At 30.5% G+C, this 23,118-nt stretch overlaps 3 protein-coding genes across 5 annotated transcripts; 1 reads left to right on the top strand and 2 right to left on the bottom strand.

Annotated features, from left to right (window-relative positions):
• Positions 1 to 2,101: 2,101 nt before the first annotated feature.
• Positions 2,102 to 11,269, bottom strand: LOC113520499 (interferon-inducible double-stranded RNA-dependent protein kinase activator A homolog). 3 transcript variants are annotated; one of them, XM_052891687.1, is made up of 9 exons: positions 11,186 to 11,269; positions 11,055 to 11,101; positions 9,133 to 9,327; positions 8,675 to 8,828; positions 7,837 to 7,954; positions 7,319 to 7,449; positions 6,182 to 6,342; positions 4,732 to 4,866; positions 2,102 to 4,556 (listed from the first exon to the last, which is right to left on the bottom strand). In XM_052891687.1, exons 2-9 carry the CDS (start codon positions 11,061 to 11,063, stop codon positions 4,308 to 4,310), a joined length of 1,152 nt encoding a protein of 383 aa, XP_052747647.1. In that variant the 5' UTR covers positions 11,064 to 11,101; positions 11,186 to 11,269; the 3' UTR covers positions 2,102 to 4,307. The 3 variants fall into 3 exon arrangements, with proteins under 3 accessions (XP_052747647.1, XP_031765986.1, XP_026761647.1); XM_031910126.2 differs by lacking the exons at positions 11,055 to 11,101; positions 11,186 to 11,269 and adding an exon at positions 10,744 to 10,935; XM_026905846.3 differs by lacking the exon at positions 4,732 to 4,866 and having other exon boundaries at positions 11,055 to 11,219.
• A 4,256-nt stretch (positions 11,270 to 15,525) lies between these two features.
• On the top strand, positions 15,526 to 18,389 carry LOC113520759 (uncharacterized). The gene is made up of 4 exons (XM_052891706.1): positions 15,526 to 16,299; positions 17,026 to 17,091; positions 17,723 to 17,812; positions 18,309 to 18,389. The coding sequence occupies exons 1-4, from the start codon at positions 15,526 to 15,528 to the stop codon at positions 18,363 to 18,365; spliced, it is 987 nt and encodes a 328-aa protein (XP_052747666.1). The 3' UTR covers positions 18,366 to 18,389.
• A 1,648-nt stretch (positions 18,390 to 20,037) lies between these two features.
• Positions 20,038 to 22,479, bottom strand: LOC116413111 (gustatory receptor 68a-like). The gene is made up of 5 exons (XM_031910264.2): positions 22,476 to 22,479; positions 21,251 to 21,759; positions 20,814 to 20,882; positions 20,638 to 20,727; positions 20,038 to 20,094 (listed from the first exon to the last, which is right to left on the bottom strand). Exons 1-5 carry the CDS (start codon positions 22,477 to 22,479, stop codon positions 20,038 to 20,040), a joined length of 729 nt encoding a protein of 242 aa, XP_031766124.1.
• Between the last annotated feature and the right edge of the window lie 639 nt (positions 22,480 to 23,118).

Raw genomic sequence — 23,118 nt, 5'->3', positions numbered from 1 at the left:
CTGGCCTGTGCAACTATTCTGGGTACGCTCAAACAAAATTAAAATCAACAATATTGTCACGCAGATTTTTTGACATTTTGCGACACGGATTCCCAAAGATTTCGGTATTATTCTTAGCGGATTCCTCATCTGAATGTCAGCGGCACACTATCGCGCGTGTCCCATGCAGAGACCCTTGAAGAGGTCTTCGATGAGGTTCTTCGATACATAATTAAACTTAAATTTCTGCATTAAAATTTTGGTCTAATTTAAAATTAAACTCCCATATTAAGGAAAAATATATCAGCTTTAATTTCATACATGAATTTTAAAAATCTTTTTATCACTTTTCGCGGTATATCAATTTTTAGAAACTGATAGATACTTTTTCTTTGTTATATGTGTTAATTACAATTTAAATAAATTCATTTCAATAATACAAATTGTAATATATATTTTATTCAGATTTTTACTGTTGCCCTAATCTAGGAATAACGTTTTAAAATTGACCTTGTAAAGGATGTAGTGCCTTAATATTTGTTAATTTCGCAAAATTACTGTTTTAGCTTTTACTGTTTTATAAAACGAATATTATAATTCTGCCCTAAATCTATTATTGTACGTATGTATATAAATTTACTAACATTAGAGCATTAGTACTAAATAGTATTATAAATTAATACATAATAGTGATCCTTGCAATAAGGCCAGATCCACACTATAGTGCTGCTGTCAGTTCAATCTTAATCCACTCTCGGTTTAGTAAAATATCGGACTTGATTCTGAAGTGCCATTTACCTAAACCTATCTTATAACATTTTAAGATTCGCGAAATTAGTTTTGAGCTATCATAAACTAAAATTACAATTATTATGACTTAAACCAGCTTTAATTTTAGAAATAAGTTTAGAGGTTTACGGCGCCTAAGAATCGGTCCCCTAATCACATAAAACAATGTGTATATATTCACATTACAATCCGGTACAGTTTCGTTCAATCTGGAACCATATCGATTGCGAACCATGGCCAGCATTATAATGAAAATCCGCTCTAAATTTCAGTATAAATTGAAATTTTAAAATAAACGGTACCTTCTTATTTTCACATTAGCAATGTAGATTTTAAAGGCTTTTATTATCGGTGGGTAATATATTTATATCCGACCAGCCACATTTTGGACCGCAGGTTACGGAAAATGGATTGTTAGTAATGGGGCCTAGCAGTCCTAAAGGTAATTGTATCTATCTAATCTGTAAGTTATACTATGTTTATGATCTAATCAGGTCGACATTCATACCTGGAAACTATTATAATTACAGTGGATTTCGGGTATAACGATGATAAAGGAACCACTCTATTTCCGTCGTTATATTCGGAAGTCGTTACAGGCAAAGTTAAGAGATACAGACACATACACATGTATATTTTTATCTTCGCACAAATCAGCATTCTTTTTACCGTTTTTCAATTTTAAAATGATTTTCGCCTTTTCTTTAAGTGAATGTGCGTCGAAGCAGTCATACTTATTTAAAAGTTTACTAAACTCAGTTGCTACTCAAAATATTACTTTGTAACTGAACCATAAAACAACTCCGAAACGCACACGTTTCCCTACCTATTTAGCTTATATCTATAAACAATATGTAAAGGTATCCATACTTGCTGACCATCTGTGTGGATGTAAACAAAAGGTTAGAAATGTTTGTGAAAGAAATCTTGGTGTCTCTTTGGCGGTCAACTTCGGTCGCAATATCTGCATGGGTTTTCTAGGAATTTGTAACAATTGATTCATTAAAAACAGTCGCAACACCCGAACTCGGCGTTACATCCAAAGTCGTTATAGCCACATGAATTTTGTACTAAAGCATGCTTTAAATTCAAGGAACTTAGATTTAACATCGCTATAGGTAAATGATCGCTACAACCAAGGTCGTAATAAATGAAATCTACTGTAATTCTTGTTGAATTCATCACGATGGGGCAAATGACCTGCTTTTATCTTATCATCTTTCACTGGTGACCCGTTAGCACAAGCGGGGCTACCATTTAATTAGCATCCATAAAAAAATCAATTTTTTCCAATAAAAAAACCCCCTTCAGAATATAACAAAAAGACAACGCATTTTATAAGCAACACGAAATATTTATTCAAGTTAGAGCAGAAAGAATGCATAGCAAAAATTTATAATTTCTTACATTTTCACAATTACATCATACACATATATAGGAAGTGTCTGTAATAATGTTAACTCTACAATTACTTATTATATTATCCTTGAGATTATTCACAAGAACAAGTAGAACCAAGACTCACTAAACATAAAATAACATGTGAACTCATGGCCCATTGACAGGGCATTACAATTTATTTAGTTGGTCTTGGTTGAACAGAACTCCAATCCTTTACTCCAGTTAGTCTTTTCTAACTTGAACAGTGCGATGTTTTACAAGGGCAGGTTAACTCACACCATTCAATTTAAAAGAAACTTGGTGCGTGCAGGATCCTCGTCATTGCTTAGCAATTAACGGCAAGCACCGACGACGACACTGTACTAGTAGAAATTGTTACAACCTCTATACTTTGCATTAAAATAATGCCCATTTTCACAGGCAAGGGATCCTAACTTCGCAACCGCTAATTCCAGTGATATATTCACTCTAACACATAGTTCTCAGCTTCCCTGCAAAGTTTTCCATCTTGTATACAAAAGAAAACCAAGACAGTTACTGATAAATTTAAAATAAAATAAAACTTGTTATCCTGCCTCACCACACAATCGTGACACATGCTATTCGCAATTACCAACCCTTGCACTTTGTAAGAAGTTATTTCCAAGTTCAAGTAAGTTGACCACATTCTCGGAGCTTGTTACAAAGCAAAGGTTGGACAGTTCGTCAACAAGACAATAAACTAGCTGAGAATACTTTTTCCGTTTAATGCTCAGCATTTAAGAAAAGTCCATAACACACCATACTTAACTAAATTATATAAAAACAAGATGCCTGTTTTAATTAAAAGAAAAAAATATGATTGGCTATGCCATGATTACAATATACATTAAAAGCTAAGACCGATTCTTGGGTAAGTATATAATAATTTAATTTAATACAAATGCAAAACATGCCTAAATTATGCTGAATATTAAACTGGAAATATAGTCCACATTTTTTTTTTATTTTTTATATTTTTATTATTTTTTTTATTTTTTTTTTTATATTTTTAAGTAATTTCCACGCTGGGAAAATTACACTAATTCTATGCAAAGTATAGCTTGTATTTGTTATATGACCACTCCATACTTTGTTTCGTTAAATTTACGGGCTATGCAATTTATCCTCGCACATTGGCAGTAATAGTACAAGTGAGAAATCACTTGTTTGCAGAATTATTGTAAGAAATATATTGTAATGAAGCATAATAATAAGACAAGGAAAAAATAATAGGTAGACACTTTGTAAAGTGGGGAACAAGCTGACACCAATATAATTAGTTCCAAGTACCCGATTATAAATGTTTCAAATTACTTTCTATTAATGTAATCTATTGTAAGATAACTCTTACAGAGATAAGCTCGCCTGTTGTACATCTTTTTTTAATATATTTGTTTATAATTTTTTGTGTACAATAAAGTATAAATAAATTAAATAATCTTTAGTGATATTTCTAGTTATTCAAATTGAGGGAAGGTGGCAATTGAGAATAATTTTGGTTCACCTGATGGTAAGCAGTCACACAATCCTTAAATGCTTTGCTACACCACATACGCACACAAATGCGCATTTACGACCTAAGTAATTTCAAATTAAGGTTTTGCTTCATTTTGATTAATGTACCAGTTTTACCTGAAGTTTCAAAAACAGTATCTAATAAATACAGGCACTGTTTTAAATCCACATCTCTTAAGTTTCGAACTTTGGGACTTCTTTTTTATTACCACCCTTCTTCATAATTAAGCTAAATATTCGTTACCGGTTAATCATATATAAAAATGTAAGTTGTAAAAATTATGATAAGAGAAAAAAAGAATCACAAGTAAGATACTGCAAATATGCCAGTTATAAAGCATAGCCCGAAGTGCTGCTGGCACACAGGCGAAATGCCATATTCAAATGGGAAGTGGTTTTAAAGATAAATTTAGGCTCAAAACCTAGCGACATCAACCATACAAGCTCTCGAGTGTCGTTCTATGCTATTTGCGCATCTAGAATTTAATCTTTATTAATATAATTCATAAACCGATTGCATTGTTATTTATTATACTTCAATAATATTTGATGCATAGTGAGCACTAGATGTGTTGTTTTGATGTCGCGAGATAATGACACATTCACTTTTTGGTCATGATTTTAAGATACTCAAGGGCATTTTGAGCAGCTGAAGATTGGGCATCTTTGCTTGTCAGGCCCGATCCATAACAAACAGCCACCGGCAACGTCGACAGCTGTACCAGGCACTGGTTGCGGCCACTCATCGATTTCTCTTCAATGTCCACATAAGTGACTTCAAATGATTGCTCAGATGCGATCTCTTGTAAGAACTGAACAAAGTTGAAGTCCTTGTTGTTCAGGGGCGTAACCTATAGCAGAGAGTTTATTATAATTCCTTTTTAAATAAGCAATGACCACTAACTACAAAAACTTATGACACAAAAATATTTTTCATGCAAATTAGTAAAACATTAAGATTAATTTTATTTTTCTCAATCAACATTCACCAGACGTTCATGCAAAAATAATTGAAATGTATCGTACCTGCAACTTGGCCAGGTTGGGGCCGATAGATTGTTTGAGGTGTTTATGAAACTGCGAGACCTTGTGGCTGTGACTGGTAGTCAGAGTGGAGATTTTACTATCTTTCAAGTCGGCATATCGGGCCGCGACTCCGCCCTAGAAAACAACACCAATTATAAATAGCACTATTTTCAATTGATGCTTCAGTCCATTCAAGCTTTCGACAGAAAGATAGTAAAAACACCTGGCCAAGTGCATTCCATTCAAGGGAATGATACAAAAATGCCACCCATATAACATGGATGATAGCACTTTTGATTTCTGTGGATAGATTATAAGGACAACGAGTTTTAATTACCTTTCATTATTTTAAATAAATACTAATAATAATATACTAATACTGTATTCCTGTTAAAAATGAATACTGTACTATTCTTATAATGTACTGTCAAAATTTTCAAATGTAAATTAGAAATGGTAAATACACAGTATTTAATTACTAATGAATATATTCCGTTAATATTATTTTAGCATAAATTATCTGTTTTATTCATAACAAACTATTTTTAGTCAAATATGTAAGGAACTAGAAATTTTTTAATTGTAAATTCTATCTTATTCTTTAAAATTTAATTCTAATTCTGAATTTTACTTTTTTTATGAATAATACAGTTTAAAAGATAATATACTATATAAAAATAATGGATGATCTAAAATAAAAATGCTGTTAAATGAGATTAGTATACATTATGATTATAGTATGCTTCGATGTGGAACTATGGAGACAATATAAGTGATTAGGAATGTTTGCACAATGAATAAAGAACTTGTTTAATGAATAACAAAGAAATTTCTAAGCACTAACCGGTATAGAATATTGGAATAGACATGTTATTTTTTTATCATGTTCCAGTTTGCTTCATTTCACAAATATCCTCATTGAATCATGTTTATTTTTGAAATACTTGAAGTATTGAAAAGGAAAATTAAAAAAAAAAAACTGACTACATTTAGTTGGAAGATTTAATATTTTAGTGAATAATTTTTAAGTAAGAATGTTTATCAGTTATTGACCAAACATTCCGATACAAACTCAATACATTCTTTTCCATTGAATTATAGTGAAATGAACTGAAGCAGAATTGAAAATTAACACCCATTATAAGTTTCATCATCTCTTAGACAAAGCGTGCTTTACTTGGGTGAGGTTGCCAATAAAAGTGTTTTATTTTAAGAATTTTTACATTCAGGAAACAAATTCATTTACCAAATTTTCAAATCAATGGAGTATCTGTGAAATATATTCAGCTAGGTGTAGTCTAAAATTCAAATGATTTTTTAATATAACCCTATATAAAACTACATAAAATTTACTTTTTTATGATAAGAAATACTACATAAAATTATTTAAATCTTATGTAGTTTTAACTATAAGAAAATTATGAAAAAAAAATCATGATTTAAATTTTACCTCTTCATCTGGCTGAAAAACTTCTGGTGGGTTGTCTTGAAGAGCCTGCCACATCTTGTATGCAGCTTGACGTTTAGCGAGCTTCTTGGATTTACCTGTGCCAACTTCTCGGCGTTTCAGGAGTGTGCATACAATAGTAAATTGGCGCTCGTGAGGCAGACCTGATAACAATAATTACAATTAGATCACCCGGAAAACATTATGCCCCCTACTGAGACCTTTTATGCCGTTAAGAATATCAAGATAAACCTACCCCACAAGTTAGAAAAAACAATATACAATTACAAAATTTAAGTAATCAAAAAAATAACTTACGTAAACATATATCATGACATGGTATTTTTATATATGCAGATACTCTGTAGAATTAGATCATGCAAAAATAGCTTTGTGCGGCGCTACTTTTCATTAATCCCATATTATATGACACTTATTATGCCATATTTAAAAAACTAATAAAATACACATATTAATAACAATATACATAGATAGATAAATAGATAATTTATTTACATTACTTACAGCACACAAATTACAATAAAAAAAAACATACACATAATACACAGTAAAAGAGATAAAAGAATGAAAATAAAAAAGCAACAAAAAAAACAATATATATAAACCAATATATGAAAAAGGGATTATTAGTAAGTGGGTCTAAAAGCAAGCTCCCCTATCTCTTGCATTGAAACTACTCAATGATATTTTGAACCGGTTTCCACAATTGGATGTATTTGCCTCCAACTTACTGGAGCTTTGTTGAATGACCACAAAGTGTTTGTGTCCAAAAATTTAAAAATTAAATTTATTAATGTGTATTAGTCCTTTTTTATATTTATTTTATTGTACTGATGATTTTCTGAGTAAGTGCATTGGAAGACTGTAAAGCTCATCCAGTAGATGTAATGTAATAAATAAATAAAAAGCCCCTTTGCTAGCAATTTACCCTAACAGGTCGACCACCACATGGTTTCCCCTGGAAACCATCAGTCTTATTGAATTCATCAAGATGAGCCAAATGACCTGCTTTCACTCTCGCCTAAATGCAAACGGAGATACCTATTTTCACTGATTAAAAAAAAAAACCTATTTCAATAAAGGATACCTTTGCGATTAAAATATTAATAAACTACTTACGCCTGTTGACATTATCATCATTTTCTGCGTGGTAGGAGGGTGGCGGCCAAAAGCGCGACATGCAAAGTTCTTGAAGCCAGCCGACAGGGTTACCCATAAGTTTATCTTCAAAAGATGGTACCACAGCACCACTGCAATGATTTCATTAAAATCAATAATAATTATGCAACAAGTCAAACTTTTTCCACTATTGAGCTTAGCTCTCTCTTTATTAGAATATATTCATCTAATACCATGCTAGTCACAAAGTATATGGTTTAAACTTTTATACTGATGTAATATTCTTAGCACCTTTAATTACCTTTTACAATATCCTAAGGACAAAGAGGAGTGGTGACGCACAGTATAATCACTCCATCATAACTCAAAGACGAAATTAAATTTTTTTTTTTCAATTATGTGAAGTGCATATAGTACCAACTAGACACTATTTAGGTTCTATCATTAAGATTATAAATTATTTATACTCCATTGTTAATAATATAATAAAATAGTCTGTCTAAAACTGAGATACCAACGTTTCAGGGACATTGCCATTGGTGGATTGATCAGCAGGGGCTGCACCAGTCAGCTTATCTAGCAGAGCTTTGGCTGCAGAATGTTTGGCCTCCTTCTTTGAGCGCCCAGTACCCATAGCTGAGAACAGTGCATAATTTGAAATATGTTGCATTTAATTCTCCATAATAAAAAAGAAAAACATATTACAATACAATTAAATAAACATAACATATTAATTTCAATAGATAAAAATATATGAAGGAAAATATTTTAAACCATATTATTTCGATTCAACAAACATTTTCTTTAGAAGTTTCTAATCTCCAAATTGCATTTCTAAAGGAGCATTTGAAGAAATAGAATGGACTAGTATAGAAGAAGAATTTAAACAACAGCTTGAACAAAGAGAGCAATTATATAGTAAAAAAACAGAATTCTTTAACTATTAGTAACGTTAAAATTAATATAGAAATAATTTGGTTTTTATTTACACAATCACACCAATTGCCTGGTCCTCTGGTTAGGATAAAGTAAAGTTGTTAAAGACAATGTTATAAGCAACCAACTAATAAACTCTTATCTTAAACCTCATTTGATCACCAAAGTACTAACTCTGCAGTTTTCAAATTTGAAATTAATCAATGAGTATGAGTAGATCAAAGTGCTAGATCTAATCAGAAAGCTTAATTTTAAACAATTGCCCTAATTTATTAATAATACAATACAAATAGAAAGAAAGATTTTATTATGTTTAATTGCTTATCTTAGAAAGGTCAATTAACTTAAAACTTCAATGATAATTTCACTGCTGGTAATAATTTAATCTATTAAATTAATAAATATAATTTATAGACTAACCAACTAAGTCAGCCACAGTCACACGATAGCGGAATGTTGGTTCATGAATCATGCCTTCAATTTGAACCAGTTCATATTTCGGTACAGTACCACGTCGTGCCAATAGCTCTTGGAGCACTGATACAGGAGTCTTCATAGGCAGAGATTCCATTTCCTAAACATTTTTTTAACATTAAAAATATATTTATTCAACATAATGAAAAAAGTTTTGTAACATTGTTCTGCTATTATACCATGTAATTCAAACATTATACACCTTTCTAATCAGTGAACGATTAAATTCAAGTTTCAGATTGATGGCATTAGTAATTGCTGAGATATAACACTGTGACAGATAAATAGATGGACAAAGTTGTACCATAAGAATTACTTTTAATTTTTTTTTTTTTAACTTAAAAAAGGCAACTGTAAATTGATAATTACAAAGATTGATATAAGAAAACACATTATACACCTACCCTTTTAGCAGCTTCATCCAAAGGCAGTCGCTCTAGGTTATTTGATGGCTTCGGTCTGTTTTGATAACGACGGCGGGGGCCATGCGGAGGATGCTCCCCATCTGGCCCCGCACCATGGACTGGCATGCCATGAACAACCCCAGGAACCCCACCCAGGACCTGTCCAGGGTGTGGGTGGACTACACTACCATCCATCTACAAATACATTAAGAAAAATTAATGAATGCAACATTTCAGTGATATCTATGTATGTGATAACTATAATACATCAAGGTAATAAGTAAATAAGTTTTAACAGTTTTTCTATAAATATATCCATAATTTGGTGTTGAAGTCAATTTATTAAGTAATCATAATGGATTATTTCTCATGATCAAATATTGTATAGTAATTTTCATTTCTGTAGATGTGCTATCTATATCATGTTATAATCTATGAGATACATATTTTTTTGTTATTGTAAAAAATTATAATGTGATCATACCTAATAGTCAATAAGGGGAAGAGACTGTTAGTAATGCAGATTGCTAGTCACACATTGCTAGCAATAACCCCTGTCAGTTCGACCTCCACATGGTCCCCCCTGGAATCCATTGTGCTGAATTCCAGGTATTATTCATCACGATGGGCTAACTGACCTGCCTTTTCATTCTCAGCAATCATCCTTCACTGGTGCCCCGCCAGCATATACCATTAGTATCAGGTGAGGTTACCACTCCATTATCACCCATTAAAAAAAATAGAGTCAATAAAGTAGAAAAGCTATACAAGACATTGCTTAACTATAAAACTTAATCTCGCCTCTCATATATATTTAATAATATGATATTCCATTTGGATCAAATGTGCAGAAATAAAAAAGAACAATAAATATGCATTACATATATACAGGGAATTCAACAAAATTAGACAAATGAAGGCTTTTTGTCACTGGCAATTAGTTACATAAGTATTATAGATATGTAAATAAAATCAAATAGTTTGTTAAAATCATTAAGTACTTACTATTACCTACTAGAACTGCAAGCCTAGACAGAATCTTGTCATAAAAAATACCCATTTTTAGTACTTAAGGGATATATGACAATTAAAATAATTAAATAGACTATTAATATTATTAAAAATAATTGTATTTTGTTCCACTATCTTTATTAAATGTTTTTTTTTTTTTTTTTATTTATACACGCAACCGGTATTGAAACTTCACCTTCAGTGTTTATAAAAATTAAAACAAATAAATGTATACCAAATTCTATTCGCATATATAAATGATAATATTTTAATAAAGACAGTAGGACAAAGTACAAGTAATTTAATAATATTGTATTTATCAATTTGTTATTGTATAGAAATTTATCCGTCTTGTTGAAAATATAGGCTGGACACAAAATCATAGATCTACCTACCTAGATACCTAGTTAGTGGAAAAAAAATTGTATGAATTTTGTTAAGTGTATTTTTACGTATCTTAAGATTAGCGATTAATTTACATTATTATTACGTGCTTATAATCAATCACAAATTAAGCTTATTTTATTGTGAACAGCGATTAAGTAGGCTTCTTTAATATTAAAAAATAAGGCCTTGCATAATAAAAGAAGCTTTACTTACATACATGTCGACTTCGTTACTCTATTAACTGTTATTTATGACAGATAATATGTTTTTGAGGATAACATTAAAATGAAATAAATTAAATCCGAGAGCAAGGGAGTATAATCCTGACATGTGATTTCATAACATGGCGGCCGCCGGCCATTACGACAGGAACCTCAAGATGGCTGCGCCGCATGCCGGCTTTATCAATATTATTTATTTACAACAATAATCAGATTAACTCTACAAAAACTAAAGAAAAATACATGTTTAAATATATTTCGCATGGAAACTTATACATAAAAATAAACATTTTGTGTACTTACCATTTTCATATAGTAGTGAACACTAATTTATAATTTTTTCAAGACAGCTGTAAAAATATAATAATTAACTATTATGGAAGCTTAGCTAATAAAAAATAGATAATACATTACAAAAAAAGTACTACACAAACCACAAAATTTGCCGGTTAGAAAACGAATGATAAATCGAAAGAATGATTGATTCGATGATAATGATAAAAAGAAAAAATTGAATGAATGAATGAGGTAATATTTTGAACGATCTTGTACCAGTGGATGTCACATATTGACACAGGTGAATAACAACGATATTGACAAAAGAAATTATATCACAGAGTATACAGTTAAATATTGGCCCCTTATTAAAAAAAATCAAACCGCATTTGCAACAGTTTGTGAATAATTGGTAATTGAAAAATAAAATAGTATTAGCGTGTCCATTTTCGGCATTAGTGTAATTTACAGAAATTACTAATCTTTAGATATTAGGTAGATAAGTTAGTAATTACTACGTAACGTAGTAACGTAGTAATTACTTGCTCTGTAGTACTTTCCTAATATAATTTAATAGGGGAGAAAGGGATTGTTAGTAATAGAAATCTAACAGCCCTATTGCTGCTCATATATCTGCTTGACCTCCACGTGGTTCCTCTTAGAAATCATTGTGGTTAAATCTTATGGAATTCGTCATGATGAACTAACGACGACAGGATGTATTGGAATAATACAAAAATATTATTGCTATCTAGATCATTTTGGTTAGATTCTTATGCCACTTAATATTCCATTAGCATCATATACAAAGCTCCATCGTACTTCAGGCATAGTACCTAAGGATACAGAAGTCTTTAGACAAAAAGTTTCTTGTGCAATATATATGTATTCTTTTCCAAATATTTATGGATGCTTAGTACGTGCAAAAATATGTAATCGCAAACCGTTGCGATAGCTTAGATAGAAAATGATACGATAGCATAGATAGGTAGAATGACAAATTTTTACTGTTCTAATACCTACTATTATCTATACTGTGATATTATTTAAAAACGATTATCGAGTGCCTAAACTTAGTGACGCCTCTGCAGAGCGATTTAAGAACTAAAATTATTAAACTTTCACTTCTGGTTTTATTGATACAAAATCGCTACAAGGCAATATATTTGGTGTGCAATAAAAATATTAGTTTATACATAGAGAGTGGATATCTCCACAATCTTTACACTGAATAAGTATTCACTTGTTACTACGAGTCACTACACCATCCTTGTATCAACAAAACTGGAAAATGAATTTATACAACCAGAAGCATCACCACTATAAAATAATGAATGTACCTGCAACAAATTTATATTAACTATTGGAGTGTTTTATCACTTTCTTTTAAATTAAGAATTCAGTGTAAAAGAAAAAGACCATAATAGCTAAAATAAGTTTGTTTTTGGCGTTTTTATGAGTAAGGGTTATAGTTTAATACATTAGTTTAAATTATATCTGTATATAAAATAGTAACAGTGATATAATATCAACAAAATACCATAAAAATCCTAATAAAGTACTTCATTATTATTCCAGCTGTTAACTAACCACTGTTAAAATAACGTACATAAAGTACTTCATAATGTAAAATTATTTAATTCAGTTATTTAAATTAGTCGGATAGACAAATTTTGTTTTATTCAAAGTAACGCAGACACGCGAGTTTGCACCTTTACTTTTTAACTACATTTTTGGCTTGTGGTAATACAAAAAATCTAAGCCCAAAAGTAGAAAAAAAAAGTAAATTTAAAATTTTTTTATAGGTACTGCAAGTGGAAAAGCCAGAATAGTCGCTTAAGGTAGGTATGTAATAATAATATTTCTTTTTATGATTTTTAATAATTGTTTATTTTGGTTTTAATAGAGGGGTGTGCATTTTTCGGTACTCGGTTTGTATCTATATATATATATATATATATATATATATATATATATATATATATATATATATATATATATATATATATATATATATATATATATATATATATATAAAATAAGTCTACACATATTATTAAGTTTAAAATAAGTAAAATATATGTAAAATTGTTGGCGTACATGTATTTGCATAAAGCAAAGTGAAAGCCAAGTTTTTTAAGTTCTTGTTCTAAACAATTAGAACAATTAAAAGTTTGCTATACATTTTGATTTTTCTATTGTATAGACAGACTTTTTTATAAAGATATCCTTTTTAAATTTATACTTTCATCATGTACGTTTAATTTCTTTCTAATTTCCAAAATTGTTCATTATAAAGCACCGAGACATAAAAATATAGGGATGTAATTCATTAATAAATTAATATGAAGTCAGTGTGCTATAGAGTTGTCATTTTTTAAATAATTTATTCTTATTTTAAAGCCAAATAACTAAGTGAATAGTTCTTAATTGAACCTAACTATTTTTACAATAAAAAAAACATACATAATACTATAAATACATAATGTTAATATATTTGTAAACCTATATAATAAAAAAATATCGGAAGTTTCATTATACGAGCGCAGTTTTAACTTCTTAATGGTAGGTTACTCTGGCATATTCCGGTAGCACCGGTAGATTTGCCATTCTATTTTTATATGAAAAAAATTAAAGAATTTGTACAATCAACATTTTTAAAAAACAACTCAAGTTTTGTTACTTTAGTTATAAAATAATTTATGTTAAGTACACGCAATTAATACACGCATAGTAACTGTCACTATTTAGTTTATGTACTTAACTATTATCACAAAAAAAAACCGACTTCAGTTGAGGTACCATTTATTATGATTAAAAACTAAGCTACTGAACCGATTTTGATAAAAATTCTATGGCACCAACCTGTAAGTATATCCTTTCAAATAAAAAAAAGAATTTTAAAAATCAGTTTACAATTGACGGAGTTATGGGGTTTTTTATTATTTTATTGATTTGTTTCGCAGATTTTCTTATGTTCTTAGCGTACAGTTGTGTTTATTTGCTGTTACGAACTTGAGCTGCGATTTGATACAGCAGAAATAAGTCGTTAAATGGAATGTGTTTCATATAATGTATATAAAAGATTGCCTACATAATATATACATGTAGATGCGAATATAACTTGTAATATTTATTCATATTTTATTATATAATAAATTATATATAAATATTATATACATATAAATTTGAAGATATAGAGGTCGCGTCAGTCGCAAAAATATGTGTATGAATTGGGCGCCGTTTAATTTCTTATGATTTTGCACGATAGTTCTTGTTAGTGCATCAAAAGAAGCGTGTACACCAAGTTTCCGAGTAATGGTTGTCAAGTCAAAGAGAGTGTCAATTCCGTGTACTCGGGACGTTTGTTCGTATTCGAGATGAGCTGATGTTTGTGAATGAGTGATGAATTCATCTCACCATAGGGAAACGCAAGGAGGTCGCCTCAGCAGAGTATATTGCTAGCAATGGAGATTAACAGGCCCATAACAATCTCTATATAAACAATCCTACAAGTTTTTAAAATATTTAAATTATTTTCTACAGAATGTGTTGCCTTGTTTACTGGTAAAATAATAATATAATAATGAATAGATTTATTTTCTCTTCACAATTCATTACAGTGAAATACAATGAGACATGCTTATATTAATCAAATTATAAATATAATTGTGAGAGACTGGTGCCTCAAAATGAAGCAATAGTGAGGAGGAAATATCGCCTGTGGCATAAAAGTATTTATTCGGACCTTAAGCACGCATACTTTAGCATGAGTGATTTAATCCTCTCTCTCTTATCCCAACTAATATGCAAAAAAATGGAAATAAATCCAGTATAGTTAATATTGTAATAAAATTATTAGGAAATTTAAAAAATGTACCTAAATACTATATACTATACAATAATCATGCTAGAGATAGTAAAGGATTTTGATATTCAATTCCCTATATTTCTTTGTGTATAAGGCTAAGCTAAGATAAAGCATAATCATATAATAAACTAAGCAACTTATGGTTCTGATATAATCTCTCGAGCACTGCCTTCTACTATTAGTCGTCTAATAATTTAATTTTGCCTTGTAACAAATATTTGAAATATGTTCCGTTGTATAATTATTATGTTTTGAGATGTTAGAGGAAATGTAGGACAGTTCCTTAAAAATATTTTCCTATAGATATTTGACAACGGCTGTGATAAAAACCATTATTACGAATTAAGCTATTATTATTAAAATAATGATATTTTTTATGTATTTACTCTTTAAAAAAATATGATTAAACAAGCTCCATATATGTTTTTATAAAAGAAAACTTATACGTTATTACGTAGTTAGGTTACTAACTCAGTGTAAACAGTTGAATATTTTATATCATAAGATATTATCAGGAACTATACCTATTAGCAATATTCTAGTCACGATTTTAATTGCACCCTTCGTAGTAATCACTTGTACTTATACCTCATTTTATTACTCCAGCAGTTCTAGATAACAGCGAATATGGTTTTACATTTAAGAAAAAAGAAAATTCCATTTGTTTACGAAAGAAACATAAAGTTTCAAGATATTTTCTATCCTATTTATTTATCACTGCGTTTATTTGGGTTGTTTCCATACAAAATAAAGTATAAGTATGGAACTAAAAAGTACAAAATTTTGCATAAGTCCATATACTTGAATGCTCTATGTGCAGTGTTATATAATTTAGTTATTATTGTTCTTGTCGTTGTGCATGTGCACGTTATCGCTGTATCAAATAAAAATGGCTCCATCGCACCAACTTTGATGACAACAATAAATTACACCGTACAAATAGTGACTTTGATGTCTTCTTGTGTTATTGCTTATATTTGTGCATACCAAAATAGATGCAATTACGTGAAAATTCTAAACAAACTGTCATCTTCTTGGTTCGCGCTACCAAATACCAATTATTATATATTGAAAAAATTGCATACACATGTATTAATATGTTTATTAATTCTAACAATGATACTACTGAGTCTAATAAGCTTTACCTGCACTCAAGTGTACAAAGGAGGAATTTGGGAAACTTTACTGATAGCTTTTACTTTTAATATGCCACAATTTATTCAGTTTGTTGTGATCGTATTCTATTATACGTTAATGCTTATGGTGAGGGCAATATTGAGTAATATGAAAGAGAATTGTTTAAATACAATAAAAGAAAAGAAAAACCCAAAATACTCCATAAAGATAGTGGCAAAAAAATCAACTTTTTCTATAACGTACTTGGAATTATTTTATGTACAAGTTATTGAAGCTAAATCCGATATTATCAATGCCTTTAGAATGCCTATTATTCTTATATTGATACAAATATTTCATGCAATAGTTACCATTGCTCTCTCTTTATATAATCAAACTATTCTTCAAATAAATCTTTCAATAAATAACATTACTATTTCATCATTATGTTTGTCGTTTCAAGCGTTGAAACTATACGCATTTGCCTCTTCAGGTGACATGATACAATTTGAGGTGAGTTATATTTTCTTTCCTACCAACCAATGTTTATTATTATTTGTTACGGTATACCTTCGCCATACGGTATAACTTATTTTACAATCGATTGGATACTTGCAAGTGCCACTTTATGTCACAACAGAAGATACTGTTTATGAATTTTTTTTGCTAAGTAAAATCTTACTACTACAATACGCAATTGTTATTTACTACTAATAAATAATATTGAAAATAGTGAGATAATTATTTCAAATAATTTATATAAGAAATGGAAATATATCCTGTAAGGTCACTCCTCCACGTGGTCCCCCTTGGAAATCATTGTGCTAAATTCCAGATCTATTCATCACATAGAAATAACTGACCTGCCTTTTCATCCATCACTGGTGCCTCGCCAGCGTATACCGTTAGCGCAGACGAGGTTACCTTCTATTATTATCCATTAAAAAAAATTATAAGGAACAGGTGGTGGTGTTAAAATAGTTATAATAATACTTAATTCTTCTATTCTAGGTAACTGAAATAGCTCGAGCTCTTCATAACATCCCTATCGACCAGAATGTTGATATAATGATGCAGGTATCTTAAAACAATCTTTCGTAAATATATTCGTAAATGTGGAAGTTTGTAAAATGTTTTCACTCAATCATATTTTCATTTAATGCGGGTTATAACTAGAAACCATTGAAGTAGTTGTAGTAGTAGAATAGGCCACCCCTTCCTTTCCCGTGGGTGTCGTAGGAGATAACTGACGGAGACGAAGAATAGGCAGCAACGTCCTTCTTAAAACATCTCCAAAGCCTAACTGTGAATGCCAATCCGCCGGCCAGCGTAGCAACTAGTGGCAAAACCCCCCAAGGCGGAGGCTTATGTTTAGCAGTGGACGATTAACTTAGATGATTTTAAAATAATCAGGTGATTTAGTTTAATGTTGGGTTTAATGCTTTTTTCGTCATTAAAAAAGAGGCTCTCAATTCGGTTGTACTTTTTACGTTTGTCACCTCATAAATCCGTCAGTAATGAACGGATTTGGAAATTTTTTTTTATATAAAAGGATATACTTACATTTTAATAAAATTCAGATTGGTCTCATATAAATTTTATTAAAATCGGTTCTGTGGCTTAGTTTTAAAATCAAATTATTTAATTGGTTTTGCCACAGTTGAAGTCGGTTTTTTGTATTGTACCTAAAAATTGTTCTCTTTAACAGGTGCAGCGTTTTTCGACTTTAATGTCTTATTATAATCCTATAGTGTCTGTGTATGACTTCTTTCCGCTCGATGCTACTTTAATATTCAACGTTAGTATTTTACTTATCAACATGTTATTTTTTCTATATAAATAGATATCTAATACTTACCGCTCACGAGAGAAAGAGATTTTTAGTATTGGGAACACTGATTCCCAGTGAAGTTGACCCCCATATGGTCTTCTTTAAAATCGTAAAAAATTCTTAACAAAATCATCACAATCGGTCTGTTAACCTGCGTCCTCACCTATCATCACTCAATGTATATTCAAATAACACACGTGGTGTTTTTAGTCCATTTTTATTTAAATCATCTTTATTCAAATAGACTTGTTTACAAGCACTTTTAAATCGACATTTTTTAACATCTACTGTTGGGTTCAGAAAGTTGCTATCTGCAGAGAATAACCTACAATAAGCTAAACAGTTACTCTTTTGAATCTCAAGTTAACATTATGTGTATTTCTATGCGTTAAAAACTGAACTTACTGGATATTTTTGTGCAAAATTTAAAAAAATTAATATTAATATGATATTATAATTTCAGGTATTAGCATCAGCTACAACATATTTGATTATATTTGTCCAATTTGAAAATAATTAATGTAAATTATATAAAACGGTACGATGTCTTATATTGTCTGCGTAAATACAGTAGATTTTATATAGGTATATATTTAATTGCAACTAATAGCTAATAGTTAACATTAAATACATACTAAGATAACTATGTATAAACACATGCATATAATTATTATCACAGGCAAATTGTTTGTTTATTTTAGTATAAAAATATTATTATTAAATTTTATTCCATTACCTACTGATAATTTTATTATAATACCTTCTATCACTGTTGATTTATCAAATATCATCATCATCATCATCATATCAGCCGTTAACTGCTAAATGTAGGCCTCCCCCATAAGGAGAGTTTTGTTAGTAGTTATCACCCTTGGCAGACGGGTTGGCAACCGCAGTTAGGCTTTGGTGCTGTTTTAAGAGGGCTGCTGCCCATCCCTCAACCATTCAGTTCCCATAGTCGCCTCTAACAACACCCTCGGGAAAGAAAGGGGCAGTCTATTCTATGCCGGGTAACACACGGTAATAGCATCCAATAAAGCAATTTGTAAATTCATTCCAATGTGATCACGTGTGATTACCTACTCGCTTAGTGGATGACAAAATTCTTATCCTTACTATATTATAAATGATTAAAATGAGATATATTTATATTATACTTTATTGTGTTTAATTAATTTATAATATAATTCAGAATAATGTTTTTTATGCAACTTATAATGGCAAACAAGCTGACGGTATGATAAAAGTGGTAACCGTCGGCTATAATAATAATGGACATAACAGAGTATACTGTTTCGCCCATGATACCCCCATGCGTTGCTATTCCATTCCTTCATAACAATATAATCTAAGTTAAGTATTTCTTTTGGTAAGTAAAGACTAATACCTACAAATTCGTACAGTTATTATAGTACAGTTTCGTGACGTAGTAGGAATACAACATGAAACACTACTCTTATCTATAGGATCGTAAGTGGCATCTAAAAGAATATCGCATCACAGTGAGAAAAAAATTAAAATTAATCTTTAATATCAAATCAAAAAGAATCTTAATTAACATTAAAAACTAGAAAGTCCTTTATTACAAGTACGGACAGTATAAAATGTAGAGGTAATTGTACTTTAAAAATTTAATTTTCCTCAGTTACATGTGCTCGGCTTGGATATTTAAGTTATACGGCTTAAAATTCTATCCGAAAAAGGTTTGTAATTAATGCAGCGTTATATAATGTTGTATTGATGTTGCATTAAGAAGAACAGAGTTGGTTAAGCAAGCTCCTCTATCTCTTGCTTTGACACTACTCAATGATATTTTGAACCGGTATCCGCAACTAGATTTATTTTTCTCCAACTTGCTGGAGTTTCGTCGAATAACCACAAGGCGTTTGTGTGCAGAAATTTAGGCTCTAATATTATCTGTAGTTAAATCTTTTTTTTTATATTATTCCTTTTTTATATATAATATTGTACTGATGATTTCCTGGATGAGCGTATTGAAAGACTGTAAAGCTCATCCATTTGATGTAATAAATAAATAAAAAAATAATATTTTCATTCATTTATTAAATAAATATCACATTGATGTGTGCAAACAAAGATTTCTATTTATACATAATAATATGCTTACTAGTGCAAACATTATTGTTTAATTAATTGAACATTTTACATATCACGATGTATATTATGTTTTTTTAATCGTTATCAAACTGTACTAGAATAATTAAATAAGTTGTTGCAGAAGCTATTACCTGGAATGATAAATTTATAGTTAAATATAAGTATATAATATAGTAATGGTAACAATTCAAATGACAATATTTACTAGTTGTATCCTGCAAGTTACCTTCATGAATCAATATGGAAAGTATCCTATGTTCTAAGTGAGGAAATAAGCTATCTGTGTATCAGATTTTAGTCAAATTTATACAGTAGCTTTTATTTCGTAAAAAAGTAACAAACAACCATTTGTCCGTTCATCCTCACAAACTTTTTCATTTTCATAATAATAGTAGGATGAAACTGATCTTTCTTAAAGGAACACTGATTAACGGGTTTACTGCACCGTAACCTTTGTTGTTCTTTAGTTTAGCCTTCAGTTCAGCATGACAGTACTAGACCTGTCATCAGGGGGAAATCCCATTGTTAACAACATACACCACTGGTACCCCGCCAGCGTATACCGTTAACGCAAGCGAGGTTACCATACCATTTTCGCCTACTAAAAAAATATAAAAGACCTGTCATCAACAGTGTATCCCAATGAATTACGATAGTGACGGTAATGTACTAACATTAAATAATAATGTGGCATCGAGTGGAAAGAAACCGTAGATTGTAACTTCAGGGCTAAGACACGAAATTACCGAGGAGAAATGCTGCACCTGTAATTATATAAAAAAAATTAAATAAATTAAGCGTCATAATGGGTAAAATCGTATAAAAAACTATTAATACGTTTTGGTATTACCTCGGTCATTACTGTTACAGTATGTGTATCAGTTGGAATATTATAAAGAACTTGGGCTATTTCATTTGCCTGAAATGTAACAAAATATGTCAGATGTTTGTTCTTTAACAAGTACGAGTACGTACAAGACTTTGTAGGATAAACGAAAATGATAATGACGTTACAGACTTTAGAAGAAAAACTAATTCATTAGTATAAGTGTATTTTTCTGGTGTCGAACATAGGCCTTTCCCATAAGGAGAGTTTTGTCAGTAGTTACCTTATAGACGCTTGGCAGGTGAGTTGGCAACCGCAGCCAGGCCTTTGGTGATGATTTAAGAGGGACACTGCTGCCGATCCTTGGACGATAAATTCTCTAAATCGCCTCTTACGACGCCCACGGAAAAGGAAGGAATGGCCATTTATATTAAAGTAGTACTTACCAATATTATACATACCTCTAACTTCAATAACTCTCCACAAGATGCAAAAGCATACACTTTGATTATTTGAAAAATTGTCCACAATGCGATAATACAGAATTCATTTACTGAAAACGTTGCTTCAAGTATAGTTCCATGGTATGCCATATGTGTATTGGTTACCAATGCGTGAAACATTTGAATCATTATGAATATAATGGGTGCTTCAAAAACATCATTGATCTCACATTTGATTTCTATAGTATTCATATAAATCAATTCCAACTGCTTTAGGGGCACTATGAAATTTCTATTGGGTCTTCTTACAACTGGTGTTGTAAACCCCTCTCGGTGTAAATGTTCAGTTGTGAAAGCCAAGCAATTTTCTTTAATATTGTTTAATATCGCGCCTGTCATATGCATTAACCAATAGTAAAATAATATAACTACAAATTGAATGGTTTGCGAGATATTAAACGTGTTACACACTAATATAATTTTCCACAGGCTATTGTTTCGTGTACAGGCTAAACATATTAATATTACTATTGTCATAATCAACATTATTATACATATACAAATACGGAAATATAGTTTTCTAAGAATACAACAGTTGTTCGGGAGAGCGGACCAAGTGTCTGCTAGTTTATTTAATATATTCACATAGGTGTGCCTACTTCGGTATAAACATATATAAGCAATAACACTCGATGATGCTATTGTAACCATTTCAAAAAGATAATTCGTCGTCGTTATTACTGTGTCCGTATATGAGCTAGCTTCACTTAATGTAAAAGTAAATTTAATATGTATAAATGAAAACACAATAATTAATAAATTAAAAATTATTGCTATCGCGGAATTAAAATAGAGCGATTTGTGAATCACTTTATACTGATTTTTATTATATTCAAGACGGTATGGAAGTAATCCGAATAAAAATAGCAATATGTATATTGGTTTAAATGTATCATGAAATGTGATTTTATTTGAATACGGAAATAAAATAGAGTTTAATAAGTGCACAACCATATTTGATGTTGACAGTGAAAGCAGAGACATAAAATAAAGCGTAATTACTCCGTAAAACCTACGATAGTGAAGATACGAGTAGTACTGAACTTTTTCATAGTATTTACTTCATTTATTATTGATCATTAAGTAGTAGATATTACAAAAAGGACATATTCCTTGTAGTTTTTTATGTGCAATCATTAAATAGCCATCAATGTGCCATTTTATTTTCACGTAATTATAGTACCCATAGTTACTTATAGTTGTTACATTACCTTATCCTTAAAACATTATTATGGTGAAAATCACTGAATACATAAATACCTACACAACTGTGTGTGTAACTTAAATAAATAATATTTTAGAATACCTAAATATTTAATAAAAAGTCCCTACAAAGGTACATAAACAGCAAACATTACATTCATACGGTATTTAGATAGATCGTTGGTCTGCCTCTACATTTTTATTATAGTCGGTAAAAAATGTAATGATATACAAAAAGTAAAATATATTTTGATAAAACCTGAAACTTGGAACCTGGTGAGATGTAATCATCATTACATCAATCATTATCTGTCCACTGCTGAACATAAATCTCTTCATAGACGGTTCCGGCCACCTGCATCCAGTAACTCCCTGCAATACATTTGAGGTTGTCCCTTATAAACCTTTCTTCTCCATCGGTTGTCGATTCTTCGAGCTATGTGATCAGCCTATTGCCATTTCAGCTTGTTTATCCTTCCAGCTATATCAGTTACTTTGATTCTTTTGCGGATATCTAATTCTGATTATATCATAAAACTCCGTGCATAGTCCTCTCTATAGCTTGTTGAGTAACTTGTAGCTTTTGAAAACCATGTTTTGATTCCGTAAGTTATCATTGGCAA

The sequence above is a fragment of the Galleria mellonella genome, unplaced genomic scaffold, assembly GCF_026898425.1.
Source record: "Galleria mellonella isolate WM207_F2 unplaced genomic scaffold, CSIRO_AGI_GalMel_v1 utg1432, whole genome shotgun sequence".
NCBI classification, from domain to species: Eukaryota; Metazoa; Arthropoda; class Insecta; order Lepidoptera; family Pyralidae; genus Galleria; species Galleria mellonella.
This window is presented reverse-complemented; position numbering and strand designations above follow the sequence as displayed.

Coding starts and splice junctions, on each gene's coding strand:
- LOC113520499 (XM_052891687.1), bottom strand. Junction 7,955..8,674: donor GACTGTGGCTGACTTAGTTG/GTTAGTCTATAA, acceptor CACTGTTCTCAG/CTATGGGTACTGGGCGCTCA. Junction 7,450..7,836: donor AATGGCAATGTCCCTGAAAC/GTTGGTATCTCA, acceptor AAATCATTGCAG/TGGTGCTGTGGTACCATCTT.
- LOC113520759 (XM_052891706.1), top strand. CDS start 15,526: ATGGTTTTACATTTAAGAAAAAAGAAAATTCCATTTGTTTACGAAAGA. Junction 16,300..17,025: donor TGGAATTATTTTATGTACAA/GTTATTGAAGCT, acceptor CTTCTATTCTAG/GTAACTGAAATAGCTCGAGC. Junction 17,092..17,722: donor ATGTTGATATAATGATGCAG/GTATCTTAAAAC, acceptor TCTCTTTAACAG/GTGCAGCGTTTTTCGACTTT.
- LOC116413111 (XM_031910264.2), bottom strand. Junction 20,883..21,250: donor GAGAGTTATTGAAGTTAGAG/GTATGTATAATA, acceptor GTTACATTTCAG/GCAAATGAAATAGCCCAAGT. Junction 20,095..20,637: donor ATGCCACATTATTATTTAAT/GTTAGTACATTA, acceptor TTATCATTCCAG/GTAATAGCTTCTGCAACAAC.